The sequence below is a fragment of the Oncorhynchus kisutch genome, linkage group LG18, assembly GCF_002021735.2.
Source record: "Oncorhynchus kisutch isolate 150728-3 linkage group LG18, Okis_V2, whole genome shotgun sequence".
Lineage (NCBI taxonomy): Eukaryota > Metazoa > Chordata > Actinopteri > Salmoniformes > Salmonidae > Oncorhynchus > Oncorhynchus kisutch.
This window is the reverse complement of record NC_034191.2, coordinates 39305768-39332021: the sequence shown is the minus strand read 5'-3', so window position 1 is coordinate 39332021 and position 26254 is coordinate 39305768. Positions and strand designations below refer to the sequence as shown.

At 43.5% G+C, this 26254-nt stretch overlaps 3 protein-coding genes across 4 annotated transcripts; 2 read left to right on the top strand and 1 right to left on the bottom strand.

The window, feature by feature from the left end:
• The first annotated feature begins 6591 nt into the window (after positions 1–6591).
• On the top strand, positions 6592–10029 carry LOC109908941 (TLC domain-containing protein 3A). 2 transcript variants are annotated; one of them, XM_020507748.2, is made up of 5 exons: positions 6592–6889; positions 7471–7554; positions 8644–8860; positions 9039–9137; positions 9264–10029. In XM_020507748.2, exons 1-5 carry the CDS (start codon positions 6771–6773, stop codon positions 9561–9563), a joined length of 819 nt encoding a protein of 272 aa, XP_020363337.1. In that variant the 5' UTR covers positions 6592–6770; the 3' UTR covers positions 9564–10029. The 2 variants fall into 2 exon arrangements, with proteins under 2 accessions (XP_020363337.1, XP_031651875.1); XM_031796015.1 differs by lacking the exon at positions 7471–7554 and having other exon boundaries at positions 6624–6889; positions 9264–9750.
• Positions 10026–17093, bottom strand: LOC109909365 (gem-associated protein 4-like). Its single transcript, XM_031796014.1, has 3 exons — positions 16967–17093; positions 16781–16867; positions 10026–13361 (listed from the first exon to the last, which is right to left on the bottom strand). The coding sequence occupies exons 2-3, from the start codon at positions 16788–16790 to the stop codon at positions 10129–10131; spliced, it is 3243 nt and encodes a 1080-aa protein (XP_031651874.1). The 5' UTR covers positions 16791–16867; positions 16967–17093; the 3' UTR covers positions 10026–10128.
• Positions 17094–17102: 9 nt separating this feature from the next.
• On the top strand, positions 17103–25781 carry LOC109908943 (tapasin-related protein). Its single transcript, XM_020507749.2, has 8 exons — positions 17103–17442; positions 17619–17804; positions 17914–18189; positions 21288–21617; positions 21881–22216; positions 22942–23043; positions 23194–23210; positions 25404–25781. Exons 1-8 carry the CDS (start codon positions 17115–17117, stop codon positions 25416–25418), a joined length of 1590 nt encoding a protein of 529 aa, XP_020363338.1. The 5' UTR covers positions 17103–17114; the 3' UTR covers positions 25419–25781.
• The last annotated feature ends 473 nt before the right edge of the window (positions 25782–26254 follow it).

Here is a 26254-nt window from a genome sequence, read left to right as displayed (position 1 = left end):
GTGGCTAAAGTTAGCCAAAGTTTGTAGTAGCTGTTTAAATGAATAACTTGTTTTATTCAGGCTTCTGATAAGAATCAATGAATTAGAAATTCCATAATATCACACACTTAACTACAACACTAAGGCTGTCGGTCTGGTCCAGCCAGCACGGAACGTTGCAATGGAACAGGAATGTCTGTCATTATAATTCCACAACGTCTCCATTCTATTCTTCTACAGGAGAGGTGATGGAGCGCGAGCTAAAGCCTGAAGGTCTGGTAGAGAAGATAGGATGATATAGGAATAGGAGAGGAATGTGGAGAGGATGGGAGGAGAGAGAACAGAGGGGAGGGGAGTGAAGGGGTTTCTGTGTTTCTGGAAGAACAAGACAATGGAATGGATGGAGTCTTAGGCGTGCCCCTTGATAGCCTGACCAGTCTCCTATCTGGTCCGTCTTCTCTACAGTCTTTAACGACAGGCTTTAGTGGCCTAACCTCGGACCTCTTATAGTTTAAGGTTTCTTGTGTAAAACGTTACTATTCGGGTGAAATTTTCATAGTGCAAAATAATTGTCAAAGCGCAAAAAAAGACTATTAACCTCATAAGTCTGGCCATAGGGCTCTGGTCAAACGTAATGCACTATATAGGGAATAGTGCCATTTGGGAGGCAGACTATGAATTCCGTAAGGTATCTTGTGTAAGATGGTACTTTGTGCACAGATATGTAAAATATGTTGTTGGCTTGAGAGTATGTTGTTTAAACACTCCGTATTCCTTAAATCTCCCATGAAAATGACACCAGATAGTAGAGTAAAGTAGAGACTCAGAGATACAAAATGGTATATCATACACTGCATTTGAGGAACAATTGGAAAATAATTCTGCTTTGAAGGTTGATATACTTTTGAGAAAAGGGCCTTTTAATGTTTTGGCACTGACTGGAGAGCTCTCCTTTGTCTACACCCTTTCAGCATTGTTCACACCCTCTTAAAGAGATGGGTGGGGCTGGCTTAAGGATTCACATGTGAGGTCATGTGCTAAACAATGAGTAGTGTAGTAAAGATTAAGACTAAAAGTGGTAGTAGCCTACAATAAGGAACATTTCTAGGTGAACAGAAAGTGTCCAGATGTAAAGATACCTTAATAGAAAATGACTAAAGTAAAAGTCACCCAATAAAATACTACTTGAGTACTTGGAATTGCTAAGATGTACTTAAGTATCAAAAGTTCAAATTCTTTAAACCAGACAGGCCCATTTTTTATATTTTTTATTGACGGGTAGCCAGGGGCACACTCCAACCCTCAGACATAATTTACAAACAAAACATTTGTGTTTAGTGAGTGTGTGGTATGTCACAAAATCATGTTACAACCACACATATCAATATTCATTTTATATATCAATATTTTGCTAAGTCTTGCAAAGTGGACGGATCGCCAGAGAAGGTGTAAACAGTACAAAAATTGTTACTTGCATAGCAGCAATATCAGAAATAGATAATGTCGATATAAATAAAATAATATACAGTATGTACACAAACAAGATCAATAACGATAGTGATAGACGAGGTAATTGTATTCATACAGTCAGGGGTAGTGGCTGAGCAGCAGGATAATAAACATAATAGTAGCAGCAAAGTATGGCGTGTGTGTTTGTCATTTGAATAGAAGTACTGCAGATAGTGCTGATGACTGGTCTGTCCGAACCACGCATGAACAAGGGAATCTATATTCGGAGAGCCTGTTCCTGTCCTGCCCTTGACTTTGGTGCAGGGCATGTGATGTCCAAAGCCTCTTTGTCGCAACACTACCTGATCTTCTCAAAAATATATGTTTGTCTAGATTTGTCCAGTCCAGGTGGTGCTTGTACAGGCAGACCATCTATGGGAGGAAGGATGTCAGCGTTGTGCAGCAGCTGAAACCTGGTCCTGACTGAACGCTCCTTGGCGACAACACCAGGCTCCAGAGCATCAAAGCTGGAAAACAGGAAATAAAAATGTGAAAACATTAAAACCTTGCACAACATCAATTCACCTCTCAAGTTTAGATAAGAAGAATAACCTCATACAATGCAATGAAAATGATATTCACTTGAAGTGCTGCTACTGCTTGATCTGTGGCAGCGGCCTGAAGTACGGAGTCAGGTGTGGTTGCCAGCCATAGCTTTTCACCAGCACCGAACCATCATCTAGTCTAAACAACTGTGGGATGTTGACCCCTGTCACTGTGCTGTCTTTCACAACACCAGCCATCTCAGACAAAGTATTCACTCTGGTCTTTCTGAAGCGCTGCTTGATGAGGCCAAAGCACCAAGCAAACTTGGTGTGGCCTGTGATCAGGAAGTTAAGGTCCAGACTGTGGTGGAGCTTGTGCATGGTCCGCCAGGCACAATACCAGAGCACAAACGTGTTCTTGTTTTGGCCACTGCAGTTATCACAATTCAGGTCCACACGTGTTTCCCCAACTCCGTAGTTGGTGAAGAACTGGTGCATGTAGTTGATGACTGCGCTGCTTCCTTTGCTGGATGACATGCCTTCATCATTCAAGTAGTTGACTTGTTGTGGCATTCCTTCACAGCAGACACCAAACAAGCCACACTTGCGAGGAGTTAAAAAGTAGATGGGACCTGGCTGCATAGGGTCAGAAGGATAATGCACCTGCAAACAACAAAAGAACATTAAGATAAATTACAATTAAATTGTCTCACCCCTGTCAATACACCGCTCAGTGAAATGTATTTTCCTGCCTCCCATATACACTGCTCAAAAAAATAAAGGGAACACTTAAACAACACACTGTAACTCCAAGTCAATCACACTTCTGTCAAATCAAACTGTCCACTTAGGAAGCAACACTGATTGACAATACATTTCACATGCTGTTGTGCAAATGGAATAGACAACAGGTGGAAATTATAGGCAATTAGCAAGACACCCCCAATAAAGGAGTAGTTCTGCAGGTGATGACCACAGACCACTTCTCAGTTCCTATGCTTCCTGGCTGATGTTTTGGTCACTTTTGAATGCTGGCGGTGCTTTCATTCTAGTGGTAGCATGAGACGGAGTCTACAACCCACACAAGTGGCTCAGGTAGTGCAGCTCATCCAGGATGGCACATCAATGCGAGCTGTGGCAAGAAGGTTTGCTGTGTCTGTCAGCATAGTGTCCAGAGCATGGAGGCTACCAGGAGACAGGCCAGTACATCAGGAGACGTGGAGGAGGCCGTAGGAGGGCAACAACCCAGCAGCAGGACCGCTACCTCAGCCTTTGTGCTAGGAGGAGCACTGCCAGAGCCCTGCAAAATGACCTCCAGCAGGCCACAAATGTGCATGTGTCTGCTCAAACGGTCAGAAACAGACTCCATGAGGGTGGTATGAGGGCCCGACGTCCACAGGTGGGGGTTGTGCTTACAGCCCAACACCGTACAGGACGTTTGGCATTTGCCAGAGAACACCAAGATTGGCAAATTTGCCACTGTGCCCTGTGCTCTTCACAGATGAAAGCAGGTTCACACTGAGCCCATGTGACAGATGTGACAGAGTCTGGAGACACCGTGGAGAACGTTCTGCTGCATGCAACATCCTCCAGCATGACCGGTTTGGCGGTGGGTCAGTCATGGTGTGGGGTGGCATTTCTTTGGGGGGCCGCACAGCCCTCCGTGTGCTCGCCAGAGGTAGCCTGACTGCCATTAGGTACCGAGATGAGATCCTCTGACCCCTTGTGAGACCATATGCTGGTGCGGTTGGCCCTGGGTTCCTCCTAATGCAAGACAATGCTAGACCTCATGTGGCTGGAGTGTGTCAGCAGTTCCTGGAAGAGGAAGGCATTGATGCTATGGACTGGCCCATCCGTTCTCCAGACCTGAATCCAATTGAGCACATCTGGGACATCATGTCTCGCTCCATCCACCAACACCACGTTGTACCACAGACTGTCCAGGAGTTGGCGGATGCTTTAGTCCAGGTCTGGGAGGAGATCCCTCAGGAGACCATCCGCCACCTCATCAGGAGCATGCCCAGGCGTTGTAGGAAGGTCATACAGGCACGTGGAGGCCACACACACTACTGAGCCTCATTTTGACTTGTTTTAAGGACATTACATCAAAGTTGGATCAGCCTGTATTGTGGTTTTCCACTTTAATTTTGAGTGTGACTCCAAATCCAGACCTCCATGGGTAATCCAGACTGGGATTGATAAATTTCATTGATAATTTTGTGTGATTTTGTTGTCAGCACATTCAACTATGTAAAAAATAGATTTTAAAAATAATATTTAATTCATTCAGATCTAGGATGTGTTATTTTAGTGTTCCCTTAATTTTTTTGAGCAGTATATATATTTTTTGGGGGGGGGATATCTATCCATCCATCTATGTCCTTAATCAGTATAAAAGGAGGAAATATTGCTTACTTGTTGAGCAAAATCAAAGCTGTAATGCATCCTGATGTCTTTGCTTGCTGGTTCAGTAGGGCACCCCTGAGACAACTGCAGGTCTTGAATAGGTGGTCTTGCAGTCAGGCGTGTTCTACTGATGCTGAAAGACTAATTCCAGATACTAACGTTACACACATTTCACACATGTAAGTTACTGTTAGCTAGCAAGCCAGCCATCTAATCAGCGCTAACGTTAGCTAGATAACAGCAAGCTTTAACTTGGGGTCTTTTGTTTAGACATGTAACGTTAAAGTTAGCTGGCTAAAATGTTTACCAAAATCCCAATCCAGAGTAAAGTTAGCAAGCCAGCCATTGAACTCCAGCTGGCTAGCTAACAGCCAGCTTTAATTAGCAATACAAACTGATTTTCATAGCTCCCTAAAGTTAACCAAAATTGGTTCAATGTTTGATTCTTACGCATATACACAGATGAAAGCTTCACGTCCTCTGTCGTTTCCGTTTAGTTTGAACAGCTTGTTTAGCCCATTGTGTCAAGTCACTCTGGTTCACACTGACAGTGTGCAATGCTATAAGTATCATCAGATCTTTCTCCCTCTCTGTCACTGATGCCATGGTTGCCCTTAATTTGAAGATGTAATCCGGAGACATGTTTTATACAACATCCTTCTGTGTTCTCTTTTTGACTCCCTACGCATTCTTCCGTGACAACACTGTTGATTGTCGCCATTTCTTCTCCATCACGGTCATCAGAAGACTCTACAATGTCTTCAATGAAAATCTTTTTACCTTAATCAGGGATTTCCTCATCGTCTGATTCATTTTCAGAGTCAGAGTCAGCATGGCACGATCGTCCTCCAGAAATTGGTCCATCACAACTTTTCCCCACTTACTTTTGTCGATAGCACCTGATAAATTCAGGGCAGCAATGTTATTGAGAGAAGTAGCAATATTTTTGCAGTTCTTCATGGCTAATGTTATATACTTAGAAAAAACTGCGGTAGAAAAGATTATCTACACATTACGAGCAGCTCATTTTATAGACACAAGATGCTACACCGCAGACCAATCCAAACTCATCTCTCGGCATGAGCAGTCCACTCATTATCTCAGCCAATCATGGCTAGCGGGAAGGTTTCTGACTTTTTCTGTGGCTAAACCAACTGGGCTCATAATTTAACAATTTCATTTGTATTAACAGATGGCATACAATTAGATTTTAAGGCACATGAAAGTTCACATGTTCAAGGCATTTCTGCCCCCCAAAAACATTTTGACAAAAAATGTGAAGTCGTGACATGCGACATAAGCCTAATTTCCTGAATCGGGTCACATATAGATTCTACAGACATTACTGACTACTTCTAACCCCACTTTAACCTTGGCACAAATAATAATTTAAAAAAAATCTTTAACCAAATTATTTCCATATACTGCATATTGCACATGTCAAACTCATTCCAAGGAGGGACAAGTGTCTGTGGGTTTTTGCTCCTCCTTGTACTTGATTGTTGAATTAAGATCACTGATTAGTAAGGGACTCCCCTCACCTGGTTGTCTAGGTCTTAATTGAAAGGAAAGACTAAAATCCAGCAGACACTAGGCCAAGAAATATTTACTGATTTTATTTTTTTCCTACCTGAAAGAGTGACACCATGCATCATGACTAATCAGGTTAACTTCCTATCCAAAATATTTAAATGAATTATTTAATAGTTAAGTATGAAATGTTGCACTAGAAAATAGATTTGACAGACAAATGAAATAAGCACTGAAAGCCCAAGCATTTTGATCAAGTTGTAACCCTGTCTTGTGTCCTAGTGTGGATGATCAAAGTTTGTTTCAATGAGTTTTGATTAATAAGTTTAACACCCCTGGTGTATTGCATTGGGGGCAATGGAATAGGCAGAGTACGAAGCGCTGCTGGATATTTAGATGACATTCACCCAAAAAAAAAAATGGCTAGTAAAGATCCTACTAAGTATTTCCAACCTCGCTTTTATCTCTGCACAGTTCTTTAAAAAAAAATGTAAACCAGTCTTAACGTTTTTATACCATATTTTTAATTGTTTTCATAAATATTTCATTGTTTTCATACATTTCTTGTTGAATTTGCTTATAAGCACAATACAAGTAAATGGTCATTGATTAGTTGTAATATATTTTGAAATCGACATTGCAATGTTTTGAAATGTGTTCTTTTATTTTGAAGGTTTCCTCAGAAAAAAAACAGGGAAGTCTCTGCACAATTCCAGTCAGATGCTAAACTATTTGAATCGTACCTGAGCTTAAAAGGCTCAGCTACTATTAATTTGCATCTTCGGGGTGAACGCATGCAAGTACGGTTCGCTTCCTGCTTCCTCGTATTTCGACAGTGTAGCTGGTTAATGCGAGTGTATCATGTATATGTTAGCTTGTGGCGTTGTATTTTTCCCGGGACTGTTCTTCATATCCAGGAAAGTGCTTGAATCCACTTTCAAAAATTGGAATGATGCAGATGTGTTTGTGGTCAGCGAAAGGTAGGCTTTATTGTGCGACTATTTCCGTATGCATAAATTAGCCAGTTCTTGTCATTGAATGACTTAACTAGTAACTGACACTAGGTATTTCAGTGAGCAGATTTCTAGTTCTATCGCAACAACTCCGGAGAAAAATATCAGAACTGAACCGCAACCTGGATTTACAGGAGACATAGAAGATGCCGATTCTCCTTTAAAACCAAGAGCAATTTAACTTGCCATTACCGTTCGTCAAGCTTAATAATGTCAAAATACGTTCGGTACTTACCAAAGAATGGCGTTTCACTGAGCGACAGATGGACTTCCAAAAAGGGTCCAAATAAAAACGTACATGCAACCGAAAAAATGCTTTATCTGAAAATAATTTATTTCCATATTAGCAAAGGAATTAAAATACACTAAATGAAGCCTATCTAGAAATATAATCACTAACGTACCCTATATTGTCTACATAACCCTTTACCTGGCACCAATATATTAATATAACATTTGTTTGCTATTTTAAATTCATATTAGAAACAAATGATAAACCAATTGTGCGCACTTGCATAATAGTCTCATCTATTCTATCTCTTCACAAGGTTGCTGTCCTCTATCCATGCAACTCTGGCTACTATTGTTGGGTTCATAATTGCTACTGCCTCCAATGATGTGATGTCTGACAGGTAAGAATTCATATTTAAATAATTTCCTTTTAAACAGCAATCATCACGTGTAGTGATTGGTGGGAATTTAACCAGTGACTCTCTGTTACAACCAGAGCCATTAAAAACAAGAGTTTTTGGGGGGGCAGACGCCGTAGTACACTGATAGAAAAGACTGACATGTATAACAAGAGCACGTCAACCAGAGTACTCTGTAGTTTAAATTGAGCACAACTCCCCCGCCCCAATTTTAACACTGTGGTCTCATTATCTGCAGGGTTGAGCTGTGTTTATTTTCTTCGTGACTGAAACTGTTTCTCCATTATTCATAGTAAAAAAGGAAACAGTTTTGAAAAAGCTTAAGGTCATGAACAGTCAATTTGACTATAGGGTCTCCGCAAATATAATTAAACGTTTATCCTATTCATCTATGGCAAATATATTTTTTCGTCTGTAGTTAGTTACTGTCTAGCTAGGTCTTCAGCCAGCAAGGAACAAAAAGGGAGCGGGAGGGTCGTTCAAAACTCAGACGGAGTTGTCAATTCGACACGTGTCAGTGCTGCTGTGAACCGCCTCACAAGATAAATGGAAGATGTATAGCAAAATAGACATTTGAAAATATGTCAGTGTTTGAGTTGCTTTCTGTATCACCAAATTTGCTTGATGATTTTACTGCAACACTACATTCAAGTTGCTTGACATGGGCGTTTCAAAGAGCTGTCACTCAACGTCGGGCTCATGAATATAAGCTTCTCACCCATTCAGGCCGCCCATGAATATGTTTCTCGCCCACTCAGCCTGTCTTTTCAAGCGATTTTATTTTAGTCACTCAACATGTTAGTTTACAGGGGAATCAGTGACTTCGGGACCTTTTTTTAAATAAATGTTTAATTCCAGGTCATGTGACATGATTAACCAAAACACGGCCCTATTTATATTTTACTTGAACCTCCAGTTTCATTGGGTGTAGGAAGAGGATTCAGTGATAAAGAATAAGGCCACATTTCTATTTGTTTCACTGGTTAAATCATCAGTTTTAACACAAAATCCAGCTTCAGTGCTTACTTTCATCATGATCCTAATGTACCGGTATGTCCCCATCTTCTTTAGGCACAGACTGACCAATGAATTTGTGTGGTTTGGCGCCCCTTACATGGCCTTTGATATCTACGCCATGTATCTGAGTAACTACCACAGTCAAAAGGTCAGAGGGCACAAGGCGTACATGAAGCACTCCCTCCTTACCATCAAGCTGTTCCTCCTCCGGCATCCCCTGCTGGTGTTTCATCACATGGTCCTCCTCACGGTCTTTATGCCCATCACTCTGGTGAGAGAGCACAATTACTGTACAGCAACTTTAGGTCTGATGCGTTACATCGGCAGTTGAAATTTGTGACTAGTCCAGTTTTTGTTATTGATAATCAACCGTGTCATCCTCAACAGCTGGCTGTGCTCAATGAGTTCATTTTTAATATTCATATCATGCATTTTTTTTTCCTCCTCAGTTCCTCAGGACCGGTCTAGGTGGAGACTTCTTCATTGGCTGTTTCTTCATGGCTGAATTCAGCACTCCATTTGTCTCATTAGGAACGGTTTTGATCCAGGTAAGGCCACTCCCAGATTCATAAACTCCTTTGTTTTTGATTTGTGCTTTAGGTAGTCTGAACATAGTATGAATTGTACTATAACTCAGTGTACAATCATTAAACAATCCATATATTTTCCTCTAGTTGGGACTAGAGGACTCATGGCTTCACAGAGTCAATGGTGTGATGGTTCTGCTGAGTTTCTTCACCTGCCGTATCCTGCTCTTTCCCTACATGTACTGGGTGTATGGTCAGCAGTACACCATTCCCTTCCACAAAGTGCCTTTCCATCTACAGCTCCAGTGCAACTTAGCCAACCTATCCTTACTAGCACCTCAGATCTACTGGTTTGTGCTGCTGTGTTGCAAGGCCTATCGCCTCTACCTGTGTCAGACTGGGTCAACGGGTCAACCTTCTCATAAAGATGGCTCAAAGACAGATTAGAGGTGCCATCTAATTCTGTGGTTAGCAACATGTCAATTATGCTTCCTTTGCCCTCTTGTCTTCAATGCCATGAGTTATTTCAATCCTTGCCTCTGAAGGAATGGTCTGTGGAATTTAGGACATGCAACTGCCTATGAATACAAAATGACTGGTATTTATTACAATTCTCAGGGGTCAGACACTGTTATATGATGTAGTTTGTGCAAGAAATATTTACTGATTTTATTTTTTTCCTACCTGAGCGTGGCATCATGACTAATCAGGTTAACTTTCTATCCAAAATATTTAAATTAATTATTTCATAGTTAAGTATGAAATGTTGCAATAGAAAATAGATCTGACAGACAAATGAAATAAGCACTGAAAGCCCAAGCATTTTGATCAAGTTGTAACCCTGTCTTGTGTCCTAGTGTGGATGATCAAAGTTTGTTTCAATGAGTTTTGATTAATAAACCAATGAAAGACACGCAATTTGTCAGTTTTATTCAAAAGTACATTTTGGGTCAGAACATTTTATTTGAGGCTGGGAACAATAAACCCTCATTCGAGCACTGTCTTAAGTGCATCAACCTGAAGATGACAGCTGAGCAATTTTCTGATAAAACACAGCCTTCATCTCGGCACTGTCCAGGTTGTCTGTGATGGTGGTGAAGAAGTGGCGAGTGTTCTTGGTCTCCAGGTGGGAGCAGCAGCTGGGGTGTGCGGCCAGTACTGCCTCGTAGTGGGTCAGGATCTCCAGGGCACACAGGAACAGGGACTCACACTGACCGCCGGGCATCATCACTTGAATGTGCTGCACATGGCAGAAGAGCTGGCTCAGTACAAACAGCACCTCCTGGCTGGCAGTGGTGGTAGCTGCCCTCTCTTCTTTTGGGTCTTTGTTGGAGGAAGACGGCGAAAGCTTTCCCCTCAGGGAGTCTATGATCTCTCTCATGGCGCTGGCGTACAGCAGCCCCACGTGGGCCCAGCCCTGGCCGGAAAGCCAGTCTTTGCAGCTGGAGCCGCAGAGCAGCTGGAGGACACGCAGCAGTAGCACGGACAGACGCAGCTCGCAGGAGAACGGCCGCAGGTCCAGCAGGGGGAGAAAGTCCACGTACTCCAGAGAGTAAGGCACGTGGAGACGACCTGAGCGGAGCAGCTCTCGCATGGCTCTCAGCAGCCTGCCCCACTCTGCGACGGTGCACCAGGGTAGGGTCTGTGTCACAGCCACCAGCAGGCCTTTGCTGAACATGTTGACGTCGTCGGGCCGATGCTGGTCCAGAGCCAGAGAGGTCAGCATGGTGTCCTGAACCTCGTCAGAGAGAGCGCAGCACTCCATCCACGCCAGCAGCCCTGTGCCCTGCCCATACTGGGCCAACTTTAGGCCAGACCACTCCTGCTCCGGCAGCTCGCACACAGCCAACAGTGAGGACGGCACCTCGTTTTTGAAGTGATCCCCCCACACTACCTTCAGGTGGAAGCGAACAGTCCAGTCCAGGGCCTCCACCTTATTGTAGAGCCAGAAAAGGGCTCTGGACCAGGTGTTGGGGGCTGAGGCCACCTCCCGTCCCACCACCTTGCCCAATGCAGTCAGCACAGTGACGAGCAGCACCTTGGACTCCATGGATAAGTGACGTGATGCGCCCTCTGCAGGAAGCTCCCAGCACCCGCAGCCCTCATTCAGGAGCTGGCAGAGGACGCAAAGGAGGGGGAACGGGGAGCAGTTCATGACCCAGTGTGGTGATGCATCCTGGAAATCCAGAGAAAATGCAGAGTGGAGCAAATGCAGGCACAGCTCCAGGCTGCAGGTGCTAGAGCCAGAGGGGGAGAGGTGAGGCAGGACGAAGGCACACACAACCTCTTCAGGGTGCAGGAAACTCTGTCCGCTCTCGGAAATGCTCGGCTGCATCAGTGCAACCAGGAAGTGCAGGAACTGGTCCTCCTCCTTAGCCGAGGACAGTTTAGTCATGGCAGTATCTTGAAGACAGCTGCACAGTAAGCTCCCCGCAGAGCTGCCCGTCCCCTCTGTGCAACCGGGGGCACCTCCCCTCAGCCCTGGGAGTTGCTGGAGTATCTTGGAGAGGAGGCTGTGGGCCCCATGGTTCACCACCGCTAGATGGCAGCACCGACGCAGGGTGGCCTCGGGGTTCTGAAAGGCCACGCGGGCTATGGCGGCCACGGCCAAGCTGAGGTTGTTCTGCGCCGATCCACCCTGGATGATGCAGTTGAACGTCATGTTGAGCTCCTCACTAAAGCCCTCCATCACAGCCTGGGGCAGAGAGCCCTGGAGACCCTTCTTAGAGCAGGTTAGCATTTCCGCTAATGTTGTGTTTTTCTCAGCTAAGGGGAGCTCTGCGAAAATGTTCACAATAATGTCCTTCAGCTTTCTGCAGTGCTCTACTTCTTCAGTATCTATTTGGCACTTTGCAATGAGAGTGGAGACTAATTTCATGACAATGTCCTTTCGCTGGAATGCGTTTTTGTTTCTCTCCAGACAGCTGATCCACTCCTCCACACTCAGGGACCAGCTCAGTTCAGTTGCAAATAGCATAGTGAAATCTTGGAAGCCCTCCAAGCGGTGGTTAATGATGGCTACGGCAATGTGGGCCATTTCCCCAGCGTTGCTCTCTGTGTCGGGGAAGGACAGTGAGACTAACAAGCCTCTAAAAGTGCTTTGCACATTGTTCAGTGTCTGGCGCTCACCCTCATCCATGGTCTCAGACATGGAAAGTTCCTCTAGGGACTCGAGCACTCTGGCCAGACAGCTTTTCAGACGGCGTGCCAAGACACTGGGGTCACAGCTGTCTGTCATCTCCAGCAGCCCTCTCTTCTCCCAGGCCTGAGTGAGCTGTGAGACAGTCTGCAGTGCTTGCATTAGTGTCATTCCACAGGGTTTAAACTGGGAGGGTGTGTGGGCTGCCTTCAGGTCACTGTGGGCCCCGCTTATCACCTGGACCAGATCAAACTTCTCTATCCCAGCATGCCTCTTTCTGACAGTCACCGCACTGTTCAGGCTCTGAAGTTGCACCTCAGCTGGGAGGATGATCGCTTGGTCTATCAGATGTGAGGTGTACAGGGAGTCGAGGCAGTTGGATAGGGCACGGTAGCAAAGGTCAGAGGTGCTCAGATGCTCTTTCACCTGCTCCAGAGCATGAAAAAGAATGGACAGCACATCATTGGTGGATGGTGTTGATGTTGGGGTATCTGGGTTTGACTTGAATCTCTTGGCAGCATGAGGCGAGAGGCCAGTGGTGTTGGGGAGGCGGGTCCACTGGTTAGTAAAGACCGTATCTAGGTCGTCCTCTCGCCTTCCCTCCCTGCCCTTCCAGAGCTCCCACCACACCTCCAGCAGGACGCGGACGTCCTCCTCAGTGCTGTTTCGGGTGATGTGTTGAACTAGCTTCTCTAGCTCAGAACTCAGGTGGGACGACGGCAGACACAAAAGCAGCTGGGCGTAGATCTGAGAGAAGCCTTTCAACTTGACCAGCTCAAACATCACTGTTCGGTTAATGTCAGGTAGACTGTTCTGCAGAGAGAAGAATGGATTCTCCCTCCAGCCGATTTCCATGTCCTCTTCGCTCTCCCGCCCCAGTAATTTGCTCCATAAGACGCAGATGATTTTCTTCTTCCAGTGAACACTGCTCAGACAGCTACCTCGCTCCTGCCCACATATTTCTCTGACAGCCTGTAGAATTGGGTGGCCAACCTTACTCCAGTCCTCCTTCTGCAGGGCACTGAGTGACGCTGGCTGGCACAATCTGTTGGCCAACAGAAAGCCTCCCTGGAGAATGGCAGTCTTCTCACAGCTCAGCCAGGAATCTGAAAGCACAGGCAGAAGAGTAAGAACGCATGAACACATGAGTAGACTACAGAGTAGTTAGTTCAGTACACAGACCAGGTTGCCGGGGCCAAATCCATTTGAGTTGAGTCACTTGACAGATCCTCTTTGATTTAAAAAAAACTTTGCATACATGTTTGCCCATGGAAGGAGTTGTCAGAAAGTTACAAAAAGTAACGGAATTCCAGAACATTCCAGAGATAAAGGTGTTTGTTTAAAGCTGACCCATTTTGCATTCCCCATCATACCACATCTCCATCACTGGAAATGATAAACGGTTGAGTTTGATATCATTCAAAAAGCTTACAAATAGGGTTGCAAGCTTCGGTTGATACACATGCTTTTGAATACAGGGTGGGTGTCATTTCAATCACATAAATATAATTCTTAGCATGGACCTATCCTTCAGACCACTGCAGTTTAGCTGCTACGTCATTGAAATGTGATCTTCTGATTACTATCACGAAGGGAGATACCTAGTCAGTTGTGTGAGTGCCTTCCGCATTTAACCCAACCCCTCTGAATCAGAGGTGCGGGTGGCTGCCATAATCGACATCCACATCAGAGGCGCGGGTGGCTGAATCAGAGGTGCGGGTGGCTGCCATAATCGACATCCACATCTTCTGTGCCTGGGAAACAGTGGGTTAACTGCCTTGCTTAGGGGTAGAACAACATATTTTTACCTTGTCAGCTCTGGGATTCGATACTGCAACCTTTCAGTTACTGGCCAAACGCTCTAACCACTAGGCTACCTGCCGATCCACCCACATTCACATGTCAACTGATAGGGGTGAAATTACAGGTGTAGCACCTATGTGGAAGCTAGGTGATTTGCAACAGCACTTGGCTGCATTCAAAACAAATTTCCTCCACCGCATCCCATTTCCCCGTAACATGGCATTCCAGCCTTTTACTTTCGGTTTGGGTCCATCAGCTTCAAACAGCTGAAAATACATTTTTTTGCTATTAAAAATATAACACACAGCGATTTAGATGGTACACCGATTCCCTACACTATTCAGTGCTTGTTTTCTGAAACTGAGCGAACAGTGTAGAATTTTAGCAATCAGGAAATGACAGTGATTTCTACATTTACCACTTGACCTGATTAACACAGCTGCAAAGTCAAAACAGCTTTCCCATTTTGAAATCAGATGCCATTCAGGAAGGAGGAAACCAATATGCGAATATCATAGCCAATCCCAACACTGGAGGGTAAAGTAATACTGTGAAACACACCATTCCACTATTACTGCAAATATATTTGACATTTTCTGAAATTACAATGCATACATTCTTAATAAAATCCTGTGTAGAACATATATATTCTATTGTCTATATTTCTATGATTTCAATAGGTTTCCTTTGGAAGATTAAGAGTAGAATTTTAAAACAGATATTCCCATTCAAATCAACATTCTATGTATGGACTTCCAACCATCTTTGTGGTACCATTTGTAAGTTGAAATGTCAACTTGTGAATACATTTATCAGCCAAAACATGACACCCACCCTGTACTCAAGAGCACGTTGTGTCTCAACCGATGGCAGTCACAAGACAACCTCAGATGATGTAAAAAGGGGTCTAAGCTACAACGTGTGAATATGACAAATCAAAGTCAACACGTTTTTTGATAGTTGATGTTTAAGGTTAAATGACAGTTATTATTAAAGAAATGTTTAAGTAATTATACAATAGTTTGACAACCCTAAACTTTTAAGTCATATCATTATAAACCATCCCCCCCCCCCCCCCACCCCCAGTGATGAAGATATACAGGGAATTCAGAAAGTATTCAGACCCCCTTCACTTTTTACACATTTTGTTACATTACAGCCTTATTCTAAAATTGATTTACATTTTTACAAATCCCTCAATCTACACACAATACCCCATAATGCCAAAGCGAAGAACAGGTTGAGACATTTTTGTAACTATATTAAAAATAAACAGAAATACCTTATTTACATAAGTATTCAGACCCTTTACTATGAGACTTGAAATTGAGCTCAGGTGCGTCCTGTTTCCATTGATCATCCTTGAGATGTTTCTACAACTTGATTGGAGTCCACCTGTGGTAAATTCAATTGATTGGACATGATTTGGAAAGGCACACACCTGTCTATATAAGGTCCCACAGTAAACAGCACATGTCAGAGCAACAACCAAGCCATGAGGTCGAAGGAATAGTCTGTAGAGCGCCGAGACAGGATTGTGTGGAGACACAGATCTGGTGGAAGGCTACAAAAACATTTCTGCAGCATTGAAGGTTCCTAAGACCACAGTGGCCTCCACTCTTAAATGGAAGAAGTTTGGAACCACCAAGACTCTTCCTAGAGCTGGCCGCCCGGCCAAACTGAGCAATTGGGGGAGACGGGAGGTTACCAAGAACCCGATGGTCACTCTGAACAAGCTCTAGAGTTCCTCTGGAGATGGGAGAACCTTCCAGAAGGACAACCATCTCTGCAGCACTCCACCAATCAGGCCTTTGTGGTAGAGTGGCCAGACGAAAATCACTCAGTAAAAGGCACATGACAGCACGCTTGGAGTTTGTCAAAAGGCACCTAAAGGACTCCCGTACCATGAGGAAGAAATATTCTCTGGTCTGAAGAAACCAAGATTGAACTCTTTGGCCTGAAAGCCAAGCGTCTGGGAGACTAGTTAGTATCGAGGGAAAGATGAATGGAGCAAAGTACAGAGGGAGCCTTGATGAAAACCTGCTAGAACACACAGAACCTCTGACTGGGGCGACGATTCACCTTCCACAGAACAATGACCCTAAGCACACAGCCAAGACCATGCAGGAGTGAACCCGATTGAACATCTCTGGAGAGACCTGAAAATAGCTGTGCAGCGACGCTCCCCATCCAACAGAGCTTGAGAGGATCTGCAGAGAAGAATGCGAGAAACTCCCCAAATACAGGCATGCCAAGCTTATAGCGTCACCCAAGAAGACTTGCTGCCAAAGGTGCTTCAACAAAGTATTGAGTAAGGGTCTGAATACTTATGTAAGTGATTTCAGTTATAATTTGCAAAAGTGTCTAAACAGGGTTTTGCTTCATTATGGGGTATTGTGTGTAGATTGAGAACAATTAATCAATTTTATTACTGGCTGTAACATAATGTGGAAAAAGTCAAATGGTATGCAAAATAGGTCAACTTTGAGCACATTTCTAAAATGTTTTGCCATTCAGGTCAAAAGTCACTGAGCACTTCTACAATGGGAAAATGACGTTTAGTTGAAATCAAAAGGGGTACTGTCAGTGATTGACTTGAAATAGATTTAGTTAACACCTGACTGTAAATAATGTGTATTGTCAGCTAGCCAGTTCAGCAAATACATACAGTTAACATGTTACAACTATAAGCCAATGCATTCAACTCAAATCTCATTGCTACCTTGATTCATTGTTTGGGTGAGGCGCAGTTCAGTCTTCAAATGTGCATCCTTTCATCCACGCTGGACCCAATTCCACGCCAAGCCAACTACAACGAAGAGCACGTGTACATTTTTTTTTTTGTTCAATGCATTATTCTACTAATTGTAATAAAACGAGAAGTTTAATACTGTAACTAGATACTTACTTTCCAATGCGATATTACAATAAACCAATGAAAGAAACGTGTTTTTCGATCACTCAAAACAAGTCTTCTTTCTTCCGCATCAAGGTCACGTGGGCGGATTTTTTTGTTGAAGAGCGACAAAATTTACTTTAACTTTACAGCGCCACTCATGGTATGGATGTATATGGAGGGTTGTTTAGTTGCAGTAGCATGTTTTGGTTTTAATATTGTTTTCCCTAGTAGTTTAACACTTTCTTCCTCATTCACATATCGGATTATTACTTTACTAATACAAGCCATTGTAAAAATCAAATGTCAACGTGTCTTACGGACAGCTGCACAAGCAGGTTCTGTTTTAGTCACTTGCATCAAGTTGTCTGAAATGAAAGTGAAAGAGCTCTTCGAGTTGAGTGGCACAGGGACAGATAGGTCCAGAAGACCGTTTTGTAACATGAGTTTAAACGTCAATATTCTTATCTGTTTATTTCTCTGTGGAGGTAGGCTACTTTATGACCTTTATTTATTTTGCTGTCATTTCTTTAATCTGATGGTTCCAGGCATGTTGTGCTCGTTCAGCGTTGTTTGTTAGCCTATAATTATGATTGATTTTTAAATGTGAAGTTACATTTGAAACTCTCATAGTGATTATTCTACGTTTTCCTCGATTTGACAGAGGTGCCAGGAATCCAGTCTTTCGAACAGGTGCCTTGGCTGCCCTGTCAGCTGGTGGATGAAAGTGTAACGTTCAATGATGAGGGACATGCTGAAACCGAGTACCAGCACAGAGACGCTGGGCTGCAGTTTGGCCATCCAGGGGACAGTGCTTTGAACCCTAATACGATCACCTTCCTTGTTACAGGTGAATGAGAGAAACCGCTAAACAAATGTCAGATTTGGTTATATGTTCTTCACTGGTTAATGTTTGTTGTTTTCAACACTGAGCGATGCGCTTCAAACCGTGTGTTCAGGCTCTAAGGTGGACATGAGGAAGTACATTGAAGGAGTAGTGGAGCACCAGCTGCGGTGTGAGATCCGCAGGTACAACACAGAGGGCCTCCAGATGCGTTGGCCAGGTTTAGGAGCCCAGGAGCATGACATCTGGTTCACCTGCACCATACGGCACACCGACGGCGTATTCATCATCACCAGCTTCCTCAGACACACCCCTGCAACGCCCACACCTGGCCAGGCACACTACCGCAACTGGGCCGCCATCGCAGACAGAGCGGCGCTAACCACTTCAAGTAATGCAGACTTTTCCTTCTGTCTATTTCTTGTGCAGTAGATCAAGTCAAACTCATTCCACAGAGGGCTGAGTCTGGGTTTTCTCTCCACCCTTATACTTGATTACGGTCACTAATTAGCAGTTGTGTAAAGTACTTAAGTTAAAATACTTGAAAGTACTACTTAAGTTGTTATTTGGGGTATCTACCTTGCTGTTTTATATTTTTGACTACTTTTACTTCACTACATTCCTTAGGAAAATATTGTACTTTTTACTCCATATATTTTCCTTGACACCCAAAAGTACTGAATGCTTAGCAGGACAGGAAAATGGTCAAATTCACGCACTTATCAACTGAACATCCCTGGTCAACCCTACTGCCTCTGATCTGGCGGACTCACTAAACACACATGCTTCGTTTGTAAATGATGTCTAAATGTTTGAGTCTGCCTGTGGCTTTCCGTAAATAAAAAAATGGTGCCATCTGGTTTGCTTAATATAAGGAATGATTTATACTTTTGATACTTAAGTATATTTAAAACCAAATATTTTTTGACTTTTTAGAGTTTACTGGGTGACTTTTACTTGAGTCTTTTTGTATTTTAAGGTATCATTACTTTTACTCAAGAATGACAGTTGGGTACTTTTCCCACCACTGCTAATTAGTAAGGAACTCTCCTCCCTGAGTTGTCTAGGTCTTAATTGAAAGGAAAAAAACTAAACCCGCAGATACTCGGCCAGCCGTGGAATGAGTTTGAAACTTCTGCAGTAGCTGTAGGCTGTACTCTAGTCCAGTGCTTCCCAATCCTGGTGCACATTTTATTGTTGATACTATGCTTGATGATTAGTTGATTCAACTGTGTTAGTGCTAGGGCAAATATCTACACACCTTGGGAAGCACTGCTCTAGTCTGTAACATACAGTACCAGTCAAAAGTTTGGACACCTACTCATTTAAGGGTTTTTCTTTTTTTTACTATTTTCTACATTGTAGAATAATAGTGAAGACAAAACTATGAAATAACACACATGGACTCATGTAGTAACCAAAAAAGTGATAAACAAATCTATTTTAGATTCTTCAAAGTAGTGTTTGGTTCTGAGAATGGAAATATACTTATTCATGTCACTGAGGGAGAGCGGGTAATGGATGTCAGGATATGTTATTGTTAGCCACAGGGCTCCTCGGAGGAGAAGAGACAGTCTGGTACCAGTCACCATGACAGCCGTGAGTTGGGGAGGAGTGAGCACTTTGGGGCAGAGGTCAGATGAGTTGAGGAAGAACCAATTTCACTGAAGGGTTTTGTCTCAACAGAGCTGCATTGGCTGTTCCAATGTGTAGGAAGTGACTCCACATAGGAGAAAGGGTTAAATACTAGTGCTGGTGTGAATGTTTTCGTCGATTCAGCTGTTCGATCCTTTAGGAAGAATAAGCTTGGTTTGAGCTTTCACTGTCCGAGTTCTTACTCTAATAATCAGAACCTAAGAGAAGCCACCCTTTGCCTTGACAGCTTTGCACACGCTTGGCATTCTCTCAACCAGCTTCATGAGGTAGTCACCTGGAATGCTTTTCCAACAGTCCTGAAGGCGTTCCCACATGCTGAGCACTTGGAGGCTTTTCCTTCACTCTGCGGTCCAACTCATTCCAAACCAACTGAATTGGGTTGAGGTCGGGTGATTGTGGAGGCCAGGTCATCTCATGCAGCACTCCATCACTCACCTTCTTGGTCAAATAGCCCTTACACAGCCTGAAGGTGTGTTTTGGGTCATTGTCCTATTGAAAAACAAGTGATAGTCTCACTAAGCGCAAACCAGATGTGATGGCGTATCGATGCAGTATGCTGTGGTAGCCATGCTGGTTATGTGTACCTTGAATTCCAAATAATTCACTGACACTGTCACCAGCAAAGCACCATCACACGTCTCCTCCATGCTTTTAGGTGGGAACCATACATGCAGAGATAATCCGTTCACCTACTCAGCGTCTCCCAAAGACACGGCGGTTGGAACCAATAATGTCTAATCTCAAAAAAGGACAGATTTCCACTGGTCTAATGTCCATTGCTCATGTTTCTTGTCCCAAGCAAGTCTCTTCGTCTTATTGGTGTCCTTGAGTAGTAGTTTCTTTGCAGTAATTCAACCGTGAAGGCCTGCTTCACGCAGTCTCCTATGAACAGTTGATGTTGATGCTTCAGAGTTCAAGTAAAAGAACCATTTATTTGGGCTGCAATCTGAGACGAAGTTAATTGCCGATTTCTGAGGCTGGTACCTCTAATGAACTTATCCTCTGCAGCAGAGGTAACTCTGTCTTCCTTTCCTGTGGTGGTCCTCATGAGTGTCAGTTTCATGGCGCTTGATGGATTTTGCGACTGTACTTGAAGAAACTTTCAAAGTTTGACATTTTCCGTATCGGCTGACCTTCATGTCTTAAAGTAGTGCTGTACGGTCGTATTTCTTTGCTGATTTGAACGGTTCTTGCCATAATATGGACTTGGTCTTTTACCAAATAGGGCTATCTTCTGTATACCACCCCTACCTTGTCACAACACAACTAATTGGCTCGAACGCATGAAGAAGGAAAGAAATTCCACATTTAACTCTTAACAAGGCACACCTGTTAATTGAAATGCATTCCAGATGACTACCTCATGAAGCTGGTTGAGAAAATGCCAATAGTGTTCAAAACTGTCATCAAGGCAAAGGGTGGCTACTTTGAAGAATCGCAAATATAAAATACACTTTTTTTTGGTTACTACGTGATTCCATATGTTATGTCATAGTTTTGATGTCTTTACTGTTATTTTACAATGTAGAAAACAGTCCAAATAAAGAGATCCTTGAATGAGTAGGTGTATCTAAACTTTTGACTGGTACTGTATGTCAGTTATTCCTTTTATACCCTTGTTTATTTGATTTAGGCATTTGTATATCTATGTATGAGTAAAAATGTTAGGTCAATTGTCCAATACTTCTCTCTCCTGAAAGTCTGAGTCACATATACTGTATTGTATGTCTATGTCAGACGCATCAGAATGAGACCCTGGCTATAATCTCTTTCTAAATTTCTCCTTCCTCTGCACCCCCTTCCTGCCCTGCCTTGACTGTGACCTGTGTGTAGCTGTGATGCTAGTCCTCACCCGCTCTCCCTCTGTGCGGGTGGGCCTAGTGAAGCAACAGAGCCTGCATTGTCAGTTTGACGTGGACCATAAGGCAGCTGACCTGACAGTGGAATGGCGCTTGCAACGACACGGCGAACGCACCACGCTCTTCAGCCACTCCAGCCGCTCGGGCCAGACGGTGGGGAGCGGGGTGCCGCTTAACGCCATCGGTAGGGGCAACGCATCCCTGACGCTACCCCTCACCAAGCAGAGCAGCGAGGGGACGTATGTCTGCCTTGTCTCAGTGCCTCCGCTGTTTGGTAGCCAAGACATCACTCTGCACATCATGGGTAAGGTGGAGGGGTTAGGGGTCACAGGACTTGATGCAGACACGTTTCAATGTTGAAGCTTTGCGCCATCATTTGCTCATTGAAAGAATAAGCTAATTACTTTTATTATCACTTCCTGATATGGTATACACTTTTATGAATTTGTCCATCTCTATGCCATAATATAGCCAGTTAAAGGTGTCATGGACTGCCATTTTTATCACCTTCTATATACCGCCAACATCCTCATTGTAATGCCAGTAATTTCTGACATCGTCCCTCAGAGCCGCCTCGCGTGTCCTTGAACGTGGACTCTACTATCTTCCTGGTGGACAGGGGGGAGCAGAAGGTGGTGTGTGAGGCAGAGGGCTACTACCCCCTGGATGTGGAAATGGAGTGGTTCAGGGAGCCCAGTGGTGGAGGTGGAGGCCTCCTACCAGAGAAGCTGGACACTGTCCTGTACTCCAGCCACAGCCACCACCAGGACGGGACCTACTCTCTGTCGGCCTTCTTCCTGCTCCACGCTTTCCTGCATGACTCGGGCTCCAAGTACTTCTGCAGGGTGTCTCACAGCTCCCAGCGCATGCCCATCCGCAAAAGCTTCACCCTCATCGTCACAGGTTAGGTGTTTTAGGAACTTCTCATGGAGTTTTAAACCTTATACCCCTTATACCCTAAACCTTATTACGTACAGTGATACAGTATGCGTTCATACACATTTCTGCAGATTTACAGAAGCATATTTTATACACACTGAGTATACCAAACATTAAGAACACCTTTGTAATGGTTGACCCCCCCCTTCCCACATTGTGTGAAGTTGCCTGGATGTCTTATGGGTGGTGGACCATTCTAGATACATACGGGAAACTGAGTGTGAAAAACCCAGCAGCGTTGCCGTTCTTGACACAAAACGGTGCGCCTGGCACCTACTACGTTCAATGGCACTTCAATATTTTGTCTTTCCCGTTCACCCTCTGAATAGCAAGCATACACAAGCCATGTCTCAAGGCTTAAAAATCCTTCTTTATCCTGTCTCCTCCCCTTCATCTACACTAATTTGAAGTGGATTAACAAGTGAAATCAATAAGAAATCACAGCTTTCACCTGGATTCATCTGGTCAGTCAATGTCATGGAAAGAGCAGGTGTTCTTAATGTTTCCAACACTCAATGTATATAGTCTTCACGGAATATTAATCCGAACGTACTACATTGTATGCAGTACCAATTCATGGCCACTAGATGGCAGCCCCAGTACCTACACAATATACCGTATTATGCTATGAAAGGAACATGCTACAAAAAACTGCATTGACTGAAACTTTGGATGTTATGTTTTATCAGAGTATGACAGTTGGAACGCTGCACTGTGGTTGTTCTTTGGCTTTGGATCCATCTTGGTCATGGTGGCCATTTTGTTTGTGATGCTACCCCGCCTAAGCTCAGGTGAGCGTCTCAGGTTCACCACACTCTGTCCTTTACCTTCAGTCATTGCCAGGTTAAGCTTGTTAAATGAGGTCACCCAATTGAGATATTGCTAATTATTGTTTGCTTGCTAGGACACCTTTTGAACCCTTGAATGTTTTTCTTTTACAGCAAGAAAAGCTAATCAGGTGGGTACATCTTCATACCTAACGCGTGTGTTTCAAGTTTTATTAGTAGTATTTACAGGATACGCATGGTCATCCAACGAAATGCTTACTTGCAGATTCTTTCTCTACAACAATAATAACATATAAGAATACGAACAAAGTAAATGGCAGTAGAATATAAAACATTTTAGCATAAGTATAATACAGGAAGGCAAAATATACAGTGCATTCGGAAAGTATTCAGACCCCTTGACTTTAAACATCTTGTTACATTAAAGCCTTATTCTAAAATTGATTTGTTTTTGCCCCTCAATCTACACACACTACCCCATAATGACAAATCAAAACAGGTTTAGACATTTTTGCAAATTCATTAAAAAAAGAATTACAGAAATATCACATTTACATAAGTATTCAGACAATTTACTTAGTACTTTGTTGAAGCACCTTTAGCAGTGATTACATCCTCGAGTGGTCTTGGGTATGACGCTACAAGCTTGGCACACCTGTAATTGGAGAGTTTCTTCCGTTCTCTGCAGATCGTCTCAAGCGCTATCATGTAGGATGGGGAGTGTTGCTGCACAGCGATTTTTCAGGCCTCTCCAGAGATGTTAGTTCGGGGGACATTCAGAGACTTGTACCGAAGCCACTCCTGCGTTGTCTTGTCTGTGCTTAGGGTCGTTGTCCTGTTGGAAGGTGAACCTTCGCACCAGTCTGAGGTCCTGAGCGCTCTGGAGCAAGTTTGCATCAAGGATCTCTGTACTTTGCTCTGTTTATCTTTGCCTCGATCCTGACTTGTCTCCCGGGTCACTGCTGCTGAAAACCATCCCCACAGCATGATGCTGCCACCAGCATGCTTCACCGTAGGGATGGTGCCAGGTTTCCTCCAGACAAGACACTTGGCATTCAGGCCAAAGAGTTCAATCTTGGTTTCATCAGATCAGAGAATCTTGTTTCTCATGGTCTGAGAGTCTTCAGGTGCCTTTTGGAAAACTCCAAACGGGCTGTCATGTGCCTTTTTACTGAGGAGTGACTTCCTTCTGGCCATTCTACCATAAAGGCCTGATTTGGTGGAGTGCTACAGAGATGGTTGTCCTTCTGGAAGGTTTTCCAATCTCCACAGATGAGCTCTGTCAGAGAGACCATCGGGATCTTTGTCACCTCCCTGACCAAGGCCCTTCTCCCCCGATTGCTCAGTTTGGCCGGGTGGCCAGCTCTAGGAAGAGTCTTGGTGGTTCCACACTTCTTCCATTTAAGAACGATGGAAGCCACTGTGTTCTTGGGGACCTTCAATGCTGCAGACATTTTTTGTTAACCTTCCCCAGATCTGTATCTCGACACAATCCTGTCTTGGCGCTCTATGGACAATTCCGTCGACCTCATGACTTGGTTTTTACTCTGACATGCACAGTCAACTGTGGAACCTTATATAGACAGGTGTGTGCCTTTCCAAATCATGTCCAATCTGTTGAATTTACCACAGGTGGACTCAAATCAAGTTGTAGAAACATCTCAAGGATGATCATTGAAACAGGATGCACCTGAGCTCAATAACGAGTCTCTTGGCAAAGGGTCTGTATACTTATTTACATACGTATTTTTTTTTTTTAAATAGATAAATGTAAAACCTGTTTTCGCTTTGGCGTTATTGTGTGTAGATTGCCGAGCAATTGGTTTTATTAGATACCTTTTTGATTAAGGCTGTAACTATAAGAAAAGGTGGATAAAGTCAAAGGGTGTGTATACTTTCCCAAGGCACTGTGTAGTCCAATATTTACACATGTACTGGAGAAGGTGGGATGGGGGGGCAGTGTGTAAACTGAGCAGTATATTAAGGGTTTGATTGTGTGTGTGTGTAGCATGACTGTAGGGTTATCACGATACCAGCGTTGCGATACTGAGAGGTATCTTGGCAAGGAAACAAAACATGAAGCTGACTACATTTCCTGAGGAAAACAGTCCTAATGTTGTAAACAAGCAGCCTTATGTTGTCACCCAGAATCACGTTTCTTTTCAAAGCTATAGCACACATTTGACATACTGTAGTTTTTTAAATTTAAAGGACCATAGCATTTAGTCTGCTTTGTTTTCCTTTTTGAAAATCAGGTGTTGTAGTATACTGGTATCTTGACAACCCTACATGACTGTATACATGTGGGTGTTTGTGAGAGACTTCCCCGCTCATTGTGTGTGTACTGTATCTCTCCTGTTCAGCGCAAGCCCTACTGAGAGAACAATCCAGAGTGGTCCTTCTCTTCATCTCTGGACTTCTCCATCAGATGGTTTATTTTGGAGTTAATGTTTCCCCTGAATCTCCTATTAAAAGTACACACGGTTTAGAGAGAGACTATCCCACAAGGTCATAGTACTGCTCTACGATGAGATTGTGTAAGGTAGCTTAATTTTCCTATAAAAATACTTGACATGGAATAATTTATTTATTTTATAAAGATGCATGATAATGTATGCTATGAAAAATATGCACTAGGAAATTGATTTGTTTAAAATTGAAAAGCAAGGGCACGGATGAGATTGTGAATATAAATGTTTATTATTTATTTGTATTTAATAATTGCTGTTGCATTTACTGTTTTCGCTCTAGAGGTTTTTACTATGTTAACAGGTCAGAGTGTGATGTCAAATCCAATCAGCACATTTCAAACATGGAATGCAACACAATGGGCTACACAGGGAGAGAAAAAAACCTGAAATAATTACTACACAAGTGTAAAGAGGATGAAAACCAAAGAATAACAAGCTGAATGACTAAAAAGCACCCTAAGGAAAAGCATAGCTAAAAAGGTGTCTTTTTAAGAGCTCTTTAAAATATGACCACAGTTTTTGCCTCCCTGAGGTTCTCTGGCAGGCAATTCCAGTGGCTGGGGGCATAATAGCTAAAAAGCTGCCTTTCCATGTGTCTTGGTCCTAGGTTTTGAGAGTTCAATAGAAAGCCCCTTCGTAATAATCAGGTCCAGAGTATGGCTGCAGTTATGGGTGGGCCCAAAAACATGTTGGATAATGTCCCTAGAGCTCAAAAGATGCATAAATTCTCTTTGTCAACATGA

Excerpts from the sequence above, each read along its gene's own strand:
- LOC109908941 (XM_020507748.2), top strand. The coding sequence starts at position 6,771 with ATGTATATGTTAGCTTGTGGCGTTGTATTTTTCCCGGGACTGTTCTTC. Across the intron at positions 6,890-7,470 it reads GTGTTTGTGGTCAGCGAAAG|GTTGCTGTCCTCTATCCATG; the intron begins GTAGGCTTTATT and ends TCTCTTCACAAG. Across the intron at positions 8,861-9,038 it reads TCTTTATGCCCATCACTCTG|TTCCTCAGGACCGGTCTAGG; the intron begins GTGAGAGAGCAC and ends TTTCCTCCTCAG.
- LOC109908943 (XM_020507749.2), top strand. The coding sequence starts at position 17,115 with ATGGTATGGATGTATATGGAGGGTTGTTTAGTTGCAGTAGCATGTTTT. Across the intron at positions 17,805-17,913 it reads GATCACCTTCCTTGTTACAG|GCTCTAAGGTGGACATGAGG; the intron begins GTGAATGAGAGA and ends CCGTGTGTTCAG. Across the intron at positions 18,190-21,287 it reads AGCGGCGCTAACCACTTCAA|CTGTGATGCTAGTCCTCACC; the intron begins GTAATGCAGACT and ends ACCTGTGTGTAG.